Raw genomic sequence first — 11,560 nt, forward strand, 5'->3', positions numbered from 1 at the left:
CCACAAATTAAACCACTCAAAACTTCTGTTTTTAGTAACAAACAAATTGTGCAAAAATCATATTTGAATGCTATTGTTTCATACTTTAGTATCACAGAAGGGAATATATTGTATTTGGATAACATTCTGGCTGTTGTGATATAGTTTCTCTCCTGTCTGCTATTATGAACAGCAAAACAATTATCTTGCATTCCACTGTCAAATGATTATACACCTCTGCATCCGAACACAAGCAATTACTCTGTTGGCTGGCCATCTGATAAATTAGCCATTACAACAGGTAATTTCAATGTGGAATTATAATAAAGAAGAAGAAAAAAAAAAAGAAACCACAGAAAATAAAAGCTAAGCCAAATTCTTTTTGTGCTTTAGTTGTTAAGCAGCACACAAAATTACATGAATTGTTACTTCGGTAATATTTCTTTAATAAAAAGGAGTGTGAAAGATTATTTCTAAATCTCAAAAACAAGGCAGAGAATTTGAGTTCTGAGATGTTCAGTGTGTCTGGGATTCAAAATCTACACTGTAAAAAAAAAAAAAATTCTGCCTAAAAGTACAATCAACTGAGTCATTTAAATTACATTAAACTAAATTAGTTGAATCTTGTATAACATGAAAAAAAGTTGAAAATTGCTTAACTTATTTTGATGAGTTGAAGCACTGTAAAAACATTTGTTGTCTTAACTTGCATAGCATTTAAACTCAAAATGCTCTCCGAATCAACAGTAGTTCATTACAGTCAAAAGGAAAATCACCTGACAATTTCACTTCTCAGAAAATGAAATGTTGATGTCAAATGAATTGAATGAATTGTTGTATGTCAAGATCAATAATTACTATTTTTGAACTAATCAAAATGTTAGCTTCAAATACAACTGTATTCAAATGCACAATTCTTTAGGTTATAGATTATTGATGTTTTACACAAAGCAATTAAAAGCACAAAAGTCAATAAATTATTAACTCAAACTAGCAAACTAGATATATTATACTACCAAATCTAGTTAGCACGCTTGACTGAATTTACAGAATTAGGTACACCTGTTCAATTTGATTGTTAACACAAATATCTAATCAGCCAATCACACGGAAGCATGTAGACATGGTCAAGACGATCTGCTGAAGGTCAAGCTGAGCATCAGAATGATGAAGAAAGGTGATTTAAGTGACTTTGAACGTGGCATGGTGGTTGGTGCCAGACGGGCTGGTCTGAGTATTTCAGAAACTGCTGATCTACTGGGATTTTCACACACAACCATCTCTAGGGTTTAAAGAGAATGTTCCAAAAAAGAGAAAATATCCGGTGAGCCGTGCGTGAGGAGGTCAGAGGAGAATTGAGAGACTGGTTCAGAAAGGCAACAGTAACTCAAATAACCACAACAGAGGTCTGCAGAAGAGCATCTCTGAACACACAACACTTCAAACCTTGGAGCAGAAGAGCATCTCTGAACACACAACACTTCAAACCTTGAAGCAGAAGAGCATCTCTGAACACACAACACATCAAACCTTGGAGCAGAAGAGCATCTCTGAACACACAACACTTCAAACCTTGAATCAGAAGAGCATCTCTGAACACACAACACTCCAAACCTTGGAGCAGAAGAGCATCTCTGAACACACAACACTTCAAACCTTGAATCAGAAGAGCATCTCTGAACACACAACACTCCAAACCTTGGAGCAGAAGAGCATCTCCGAACACACAACACATCAAACCTTGGAGCAGAAGAGCATCTCTGAACACACAACACATCAAACCTTGGAGCAGAAGAGCATCTCTGAACACACAACACTTCAAACCTTGGAGCAGAAGGGCATCTCTGAACACACAACACATCAAACCTTGGAGCAGAAGAGCATCTCTGAACACACAACACTTCAAACCTTGGAGCAGAAGGGCATCTCTGAACACACAACACATCAAACCTTGGAGCAGAAGAGCATCTCTGAACACACAACACATCAAACCTTGGAGCAGAAGAGCATCTCTGAACACACAACACTTCAAACCTTGGAGCAGAAGAGCATCTCTGAACACACAACACATCAAACCTTGGAGCAGAAGAGCATCTCTGAACACACAACACTTCAAACCTTGGAGCAGAAGGGCATCTCTGAACACACAACACTTCAAACCTTGGAGCAGAAGAGCATCTCTGAACACACAACACTTCAAACCTTGGAGCAGAAGAGCATCTCTGAACACACAACACTTCAAACCTTGGAGCAGAAGAGCATCTCTGAACACACAACACTTCAAACCTTGGAGCAGAAGAGCATCTCTGAACACACAACACTTCAACCTTGGAGCAGAAGAGCATCTCTGAACACACAACACATCAAACCTTGAAGCAGAAGAGCATCTCTGAACACACAACACATCAAACCTTGGAGCAGAAGAGCATCTCTGAACACACAACACTTCAAACCTTGAATCAGAAGAGCATCTCTGAACACACAACACTCCAAACCTTGGAGCAGAAGAGCATCTCTGAACACACAACACTTCAAACCTTGAAGCAGAAGAGCATCTCTGAACACACAACACTTCAAACCTTGGAGCAGAAGAGCATCTCTGAACACACAACACTTCAAACCTTGGAGCAGAAGAGCATCTCTGAACACACAACACTTCAACCTTGGAGCAGAAGAGCATCTCTGAACACACAACACATCAAACCTTGGAGCAGAAGAGCATCTCTGAACACACAACACTTCAAACCTTGGAGCAGAAGAGCATCTCTGAACACACAACACATCAAACCTTGGAGCAGAAGAGCATCTCTGAACACACAACACTTCAAACCTTGGAGCAGAAGAGCATCTCTGAACACACAACACATCAAACCTTGGAGCAGAAGAGCATCTCTGAACACACAACACTTCAAACCTTGGAGCAGAAGAGCATCTCTGAACACACAACACTTCAACCTTGGAGCAGAAGAGCATCTCTGAACACACAACACTTCAAACCTTGGAGCAGAAGAGCATCTCTGAACACACAACACATCAAACCTTGGAGCAGAAGAGCATCTCTGAACACACAACACTTCAAACCTTGGAGCAGAAGAGCATCTCTGAACACACAACACTTCAACCTTGGAGCAGAAGAGCATCTCTGAACACACAACACATCAAACCTTGGAGCAGAAGAGCATCTCTGAACACACAACACTTCAAACCTTGGAGCAGAAGAGCATCTCTGAACACACAACACTTCAACCTTGGAGCAGAAGAGCATCTCTGAACACACAACACTTCAAACCTTGGAGCAGAAGAGCTACAGAAGACACACCAGTGACACTCCTGTCAGCTGAGGACAGAGAATTGAGGCTCACACAGGCTCACCAATGGACAATAGAAGAAAACTTTGTCTTGATTTCTGCTGCGATATTCAGATGGTCTGGTCAGGATTTGGCATAAACAACATGAAAGCATGGATCCGTCCTGCCTCGTATCAACAGTTCAGGCTGCTGGCGGTGTAATGATGTGGAGGACATTTTCTTGGCACACTTTGAGCCTTTAGTACCAATTGAGCATCGTTTAAACGCCACAGTCTACCTGAGCATCGTTGCTGACCGTGTCCATCTCTTTATGACCACAGCGTACACATCTTCTGATGGCTACTTCAGCAGGATAACCTGGCATGCCACAAAGCTCAAATCATCTCAAACTGGTTTCAGTGAGTACACTAAACTCAAACGACCTCTACAGTCACAGATCTCAGTCAATAGAGATGTGGTGGAACGAGAGATTTCATCATGGATGCTCAGCCGACAAATCTTCAGCATCATCATGTCAGTATGGACCAAAATCTCTGATGAATGTTTCCAGCACCCCGTTGAATCTTTGCCATGAAGAATAAAGGTAGTTCTGAAGGCAAACGAGGGTCCAACCTGGTACTTCTTTCATTTAAATTTTATTAAATATAAACTATTTAAAAGCATCTTCATAATGCTGGTTGAGAGAATCTTCAGAATGAGCAGAGCTAGATTCTAGACAGAAGGAGAAGCTCTAATATAAGATCATTTTAATTTGTTTAATATTTGTTGGTTGTTCCCATACTTTCACATGTGTTATTTCACAGTATTGATGACTTGACTTTAATGCGAAAATCAGAAAAATAGTCATAGTAAAGTATGTGTGTCCCAAACGTATGACTGGTAGTGTAGGTCCAAGAGAATAAAAGTGAAAATGCGCTGCACTATAGGAAAATAAGAAAGCATATTCTCTAAAAAAAATTACCAACAGACTCTGAGGTCTGTTGATATAAAATGTGCAATAACACAAGCTCCCAATCAGCCACTGGTGTTCAGAAACTAGCAGTAATGAGACGGAGCCGAGCAGGTTCTGCCTGACTACATCCAGTTAAAATCCAATCTGAGGGACTGGAGGCAAAGAGGGCAGAAACAACTTACCTTAATTAATACGCTACAATAAAAGAAAGATAACAACATCTAAAACCACAGTCTTTCTCTCCTCCTCTTCTCCTGGCCCTTGCAATCATTCATTCATGTTTCTATTCTTTCTGCATTCACAGAATGTTCAAAGGTTTGGAGTTGGTAAGATTTAAAAAAAAATTTTTTTTAATGGCTCAACAAGACTGCATTTATATGATCAAAAATACAGTAAAAACAGAAATATTATCAAATATTATTACGATTTAAAATGACTCTTTTCTATTCGAATACGTTTTAAAACGTAATTTATTCGTGTAATGCAAAGCTGAATTTTCAGCATCATTACTCCAGTCTTCAGTGTCACATGATCCTTCAGAAATCATTCTAATATGATGATTTGCTGCTCCAGAAACATTTATTATTATTATCAATTTTAAAAACAGTTGTGATGCTTCATATTTTTGTGATACAATGATACATTTTTCAGGATTCTTTGATGAATAGAAAGTTAAAAAAAGAACAGCATTTATTTGAAATAGAAATCATCTTTAACATTTTAAACGTCTTTACTGTCAATCTACTAGTGATTTAATAGTACGCTAAGAGTTATGCAAATTAAGTCGGGCGGGACTTGATCTCATCCATCAGGATCTGATCGGATGAAGGGGTGAAACATGTTAGGTTTTGATGCGATTGATTTTTCCAAGCAGAAATGCAGAATTTTTTTTTTCTTGTTTTAAGTAATGTGTACTGTAAACCATACACAATAAGACCAGTAACACTTACTGGGACACTAAGTCGATTTTGGCCTTTAAGTTGACATCCATTTCAACCCCCCCCCAAAAAAAAAAGCAAATTAGCACACAGAGAGAGAGAGGAAGAAGGAGAGGAAAAACGAAGTCACAACATTTACTCAAGTGCATCGTGTCTAATCGAGGCAGATGCTTCTACTCCAAACGCCCTCTGGGTCACACGCCTGCTCCGGTACCACATCTGGACCTGCCAGTGTGACCCGATTGCTATTCCGTCAGAGCACTCCGCCACGCGACCACAAATCCATCAAATCAGCGCCGGCACAAAGCCGCGAGGGCTTTAAGTCAAGGTGTGTGTGCGTGTGTGTTGCTTTAAAAACTCAGAAACCTTGAATCCAACACATGTGTGCTAGTACACTAAACAGGACTGGGCCTATAGAGATGCTAGCTGGTGTGTAAGAATTAACGGGCAGCTGGGAGGAACCAGACCAGCCTGTGCCATCTGTAAATGTCAGCAGTGGCGTTTGCTCATTTTACACATCATTAAAGGCAATATTCCTAACCTGTATTAGAGCAATCAGCACGCGCCCATTACTGACACGGGCCTGGGGGGATACGGGACAAACACTGAGGAGGCGAGAACGCATTCAGCGTCTCCATCAGACACACACACACACACACAGTGTAAACAAAAACACCCCCTATGTACACACACACACTTCAAACAATGAACTGAAGGTAAATGCAGACAGAAACACTCCAACAATGACCTGATGCACATGAATGTACAAATATATTTGTGCAATCACATTTTATCTTCTTTAAAAGGTATAACAGAGACACAGGGGTACGAGGAACCACCAGCACCAGTGTAAAACCACATGAAGCTTCATCCGCTGCTGGCTGTCGGTAAACTGTGTATTTATCAGCCTGCAGGATCAAAACTAGTAATGCCACATGTACAGCATTATATTAGTGTAAAACAGTTTAAAAGTTAAAACTATTGATCTTTGTATTTAGATTAAAGGTAAGGTGAGAAACTGATTCGGCCTTAATTAGCTGTAATCAGAGATTGTCTGATATTTTTATTTGACCTTTATTGATTATTAGTTTTGATTTTCAATAATCGATAAGTAGAAATTATATTTAATTATATTTTATTTTCTGATGATCATTAGACTACAAGAGTAAAACCATAAAAATAACAATAATAATAATAATAATAAATTAAATGAAAATGAATATCTAAATATATTAAAATGTAATCATTAATATATATATATATATATATATATATATATAAATAAACATGATTATATATCCTAAATAACAACAATAATAGTTACTATTATTTTTATTATTATTAATAATAATATATTAGATTAAATATTTCATATGCAATATTAAAATAATTTAAAATATATATATAAAAAAACAAATAATAATAATAATCATAACAACAATTACTATTATTTTTATCAATAATAATATATTAATTAAAAAATTAGATATATTTAAAAATGTAATTGTTATATATTTTTAAACAACTAGTAATAATAATAACATACTACTGTTATACTATACTAATAATAAATTAGATTTAATATTTACAATTTAAATAACTAATAACTATAATATATGTTAAGCTAAAGCTTATTTAAAAAGTTGAATTATTATTCAGAAAGTACACAATTTGTGATTCACATTTTAAACAGCACACTATAACACATTCAATACAATATAATTATGTTATATTAAATTTTATTTGCTATAAAAGAAAAAAGTTCTGCAATGACAATGCAACTCTTTGAAATAAATAGATTTGTAAAGAGTGCATGGAAGACTACAGGAAAATAGCCCAGATTAATCAAGATCAGACGAGCAGAGCAGATCTTTTTACTGTACATGAGTGAAGATAAAGGTGCCGTTGCAAAGAAAGGCATTAAAGCTCCTGTCAGTCGACTCAGTGGGAACCCTGGATCATCTTGTAAGCACCTGAGATGTTCATTATACCGCTGTACATCCAGCAGGAATGGAGGAGATGCTCCACTGAAGCTGTACAAATGGAGAGTCTCCGTGTGCAGAGGAATTAAAGGCCTGTTTGCTGTTAGATTAAACTTACACTTGAACTCAAATTCAGGGTCTACACGGTTTAAATGGTCATGGCCTGCTTGAATCAAATGGATTAATTCAGAAGAATCAGTGAATCAGCAGTGAAATGAACTGATTCACTATGAGCTTTCTCAATGCTCCCAGCAAGCACACTTTTGCCCTCAAGCATTCATTTAGTTGTCTAAGCAAGTCTTAAAAGGGATGGTTCGGAGTAAAATCAACCTAGGGTCCTTTGCAACATGACATCGAGCCAAACACACCTCCCCAGAAGCCTTTTTTCCCTTGGTTGAACATTTTTAAAGTTAGAGTTTATTTCGAGATATCAGCCGAATGGCTTAGTGCAGACGCTAATGGATCCAAGGATGTATCTCGTAAATTACCCCACTAATAATGCCCAGAATGGTACCAAACTTCTACAGTAGTACAAATAGGTTCTGTACTCATGAAACGAGGCATTGGAAAGTTTGTAAGTACATCAGGAGTTTACTTAAATAACACTTGCCTGACGGCTCATGCTACTGCTAACCCGGACATCAACGTCACTTCACTGAGTTAAGAAAAGCACGTAAAAGTCCTGAAGTGTTGACAACTTAGTGTTAACTAATAATTGTTATAAACTGGTACTACCAACAAAATATTAGTGCATTCCTGGAACTGGGCGTCGTTACACTACATCCTTATGCATTTTTGACAACTCAGTGAAGTGACGTCGGTGTCCGGGTTAGCAGTAGCATGAGCCGTCAGGCAAGTGTTATTTAAATAAACTCCAGTGCCCGGTTGCATAAAGCACCTTAAGTGTAATTTTCCCTTAAGTTCTCCCTTATGTTTCCCTTAAACCTAAGGGTGTTGCAGAAAAAACCCCTTAAGTGTTACTTAAGGGTTTCTTTAAGTGAAACGTCATAAACACTTAGAATTTCCCTTAAACGCTGTTTTTTCACTTAAGTAATCCCTTAAAAAGCGTCAAGTGTTGCATAAAACCCCTTAACGGTCATTTCCCTAAGTATAACTTAAGGTTCGGAAATCGTAACCTTAAGAGTAACGCGGACAAATATAAGACGAAATGACTGAATTTATGGAACCAGCTGAAGATCATTATGTGCTAAGAATACTTTTTATGGATAGGGAGAACCCTTTGGACCATCTTAGCGATAAAAAATTGTTGCAGGAATACCGATTTGATCGACGCGCAATATTAGCGGGAGATGTTTTCCACGTGCATAAATCGTCTGTCAGCAGAGAGGTTCACCGGGTTGCGGGGGCTTTCCCGTCATTTAAACGCAATGGTCAAAAATTTTTTTTCTTTTACCATATTCGTCAAGAAGAATGCATTTCTCCTCTTCTGTCCAATTAGGCTCTCTTTTTTTTTGTTTTCTTTATCCATTCCGATATCCTAGCCTACTTTATTTGATTGCGAAAGTGTTAGTGTTTTGCGTATCTATGGCAACAACAGACTTTTATAACGTGAATCCAGGATCGCTGTCGTGAAACACTTAAATGTTTCCCTTACCTAAAAGAACCGTTTAAAAGATTATATGCAACACCCTTAAGTTATTCTCTTAGGTAAGGGGAAATCGCCCCTTAAGTATCATACTTAAGGGAAAAACTTAAGGTGCTTTATGCAACCGGGCACTGATGTACTTACAAACTTTCCAATGCCTTGTTTTATGAGTACAGAACCTATGTGTACTACTGTAGAAGTTTGGTACCATTCTGGGCATTATTAGTGGGTCAATTTACGAGATACATCCTTGGATCCATTAGCGCCTGCACTAAGCCATCCGGCTGCTATCTCTAAATAAGCTCTAGCTTTAAAAATGTTCAACAAAGGGAAAAAAGGCTTCTGGGGGGGTGTTTGGCTCAATGTCATGGTGCAAAGGACCCTAGGTTGATTTTACTCCGAACCATCCCTTTAATTGTGGATGTATACGTAAAACCATCAACTGCCTAAGACTATTCGTGAATCAGAGCTGTAAATATCTTCCAGACTTCCCAGAGACGTTCGCTCATGAAGCAAAGAACAAAAAAAGTTGCCTCACCTTCTTAGAGAGCGACAGCACATTTGATTTATGATGCTTCACAACAGCTAAAATTCGATTTCTGCCAGCATTCAGCGCTTTTGATTGCCCCGTAAATGAGATAAACTGATAGCAATTTATTCAAGGATCCAAGCTCCCCCTACACCCCTCCTACTCCTCTGCCTTCAGTAGATACTACTTGCTCCATATGAGTGATTCTCATACTTAAGCAATATGTCTGTATTCTGCATGCACTCACTAGAACAGACAAGCGCACACTAATAGAACCTTTCAGACTGTAGAGAGGCGAAGACGACGATGTTCATGATGGAAGTTCTCACCAAATTCTGTCCGCACACACAATCCGCCTCTGTTATTCTGCCAGATGACCAAGTAAAGCTTAAGTAAATCAAAGGTTAGACCTCATAATCTTGAGGAACTGTCAATTATACCACACGTAATGAGACAGAACGAACGCTGAGAACGTCTTTAACTCGTTCCCTTATCAGTGCTGGGATGGGAAACGACCATGTCTGTGATCCCTTGAGCTTGTAATGTCGTTCATACACATTTAAAACCAATAAAATAGTCACAATAGTGAAGCTGGATCATTTGAGGCTATTCTAGCTCATGAAAAAACACAATTAAACTTGATTCTGGTAACGTTTAGGATAAGCTAAATAGCTTCTGTCTGAAAAGAAGGAAAAAAACTATAAAAATTGATAAAAAAGCCAGTTTAAATGCTAATCCCTCTTAAATGTCTTTATACCATCTACAGATATTTATTTATATTTTAAGTGCTTGATCATGGTCTTTGTGTGATGTCAAAGTCGCACATTGGCTGTATGTGTATTAATAAAATGATTTTCCAAATTTATTAGGAAGCACCAGTGACATAGTCATTGATGGACAGCGTCCATCTAGTTGATGGATTTTGCCTATTGGCAACAGAATAGCCTGAGGGATGTGCTTTTGTTTCCTCAATAACAACCAATTAGGAGACTGTATTTGTCATTGGGACGGGCAATAAAACCAAAGTGGCACTGTGTTCATGACACATCATCTTTGTTGCACATGGCACAGAACAATGGATCAAATCGAAGTGTTTTCTAATTCAGAAAAGGATTAAATTACTTTATTAGCCCCAGGCCAACTGGACTTTTTTTATTTGATAGCATTTTCTCACTAAAACAAACCTACACCTGCTAAAACTGCCACTGATGCCTGCCAATCTACTGCTGTTTCTGTTGTTTTGTGAACCAATGGGACAGTGAGAAATGGTACATGGTCATTTTTTCTTACAAATAACACAAACAGTTTTGCATCCCTTTACCTTCATTTCCTGCAGAAAGCCCGTCTGGTTTGGTGATGCCCGTGCTCTTTTTCCGCCTGTGTTTCTTGCGGTTGGCATGAGGTGACGGCGGAGGCTCAAGTTTGGGACTGGTGGCGCTGCTCATGCCAGGGGTGGAGCTGAGAGGATCTGTCATCCCATTGGCTGGAGGAAGGAAAACAGACATAAAGTTCAGTCAACAGAGTCTCTTACCTGAACTAATGATAAGAAAATAAGTATTAATATGTTATTATTTTAATAATACATATGCACATACATTTTTTTTTGATATATATGTAGGGCTTGACATGAACTTTTTTGCTCACCAGCCACTGTGGCTAGTGGTTTTCCAAAGTTACAAGCCACTCAGCATTTTCACTGGCCCCAATTTTGACATCGATACCATATAGGGAAAAACTGCCATATAGATATTTTTTATATTTTCTCATAATTTGGCAGCGGGTATATTAGGCTGCTGTCACTTTAAGACTTGACGCACGGATCCATTATACTGTTTTATATGGCGCAAATTAAACGAGTGAGTAAAAGGATGTGGGTTTGTGTGTCAACTCGCTGTCGCTGTCAACAGCTGGTATTGTATATCCTGCGGAAGAGTTTCAGATATTTCAGTATCGATATGTTTTGAAAAATCTATATTTTTTGACAACACTAGATTGTACTTAGTTTATTATTTCAGATGCCTTTTTAAAAGACTACAATTGACAAATGTAAAGTGTAAAATGTATGTAAATGTAAATCAAAAGTGGCTAGTAGGAGTGACTGAGTGACCACCGCTGAAATCCTCGGGTGTTAATGTCAAGCTTTGTATATACATATATTTATATAATGCAATGTAAAAAAAATTTTTTTTTAACTAACAGAAACAATGTATTAGTATTTTCATAACAATACATTTTAATAAATATAAAAAGTATATATAAATAAATA

The 11,560-nt window shown here is 37.8% G+C and overlaps 1 protein-coding gene across 3 annotated transcripts in view; it reads right to left on the reverse strand.

Moving 5' to 3' along the window:
• Nucleotides 1–11,560, reverse strand: part of agap3 (ArfGAP with GTPase domain, ankyrin repeat and PH domain 3) — a 163,270-nt gene that overhangs the window by 20,562 nt on the left and 131,148 nt on the right. For all 3 annotated transcript variants that reach the window (XM_082184250.1, XM_082184251.1, XM_082184249.1), the window contains exon 13: nt 10,616–10,777. In XM_082184250.1, coding sequence (XP_082040376.1) covers nt 10,616–10,777 — 162 coding nt within the window. The remainder of the gene's footprint in view (nt 1–10,615; nt 10,778–11,560) is intronic.

This window comes from Leuciscus leuciscus, assembly GCF_965113295.1.
Source record: "Leuciscus leuciscus genome assembly, chromosome: 11".
Classification (NCBI taxonomy): Eukaryota; Metazoa; Chordata; class Actinopteri; order Cypriniformes; family Leuciscidae; genus Leuciscus; species Leuciscus leuciscus.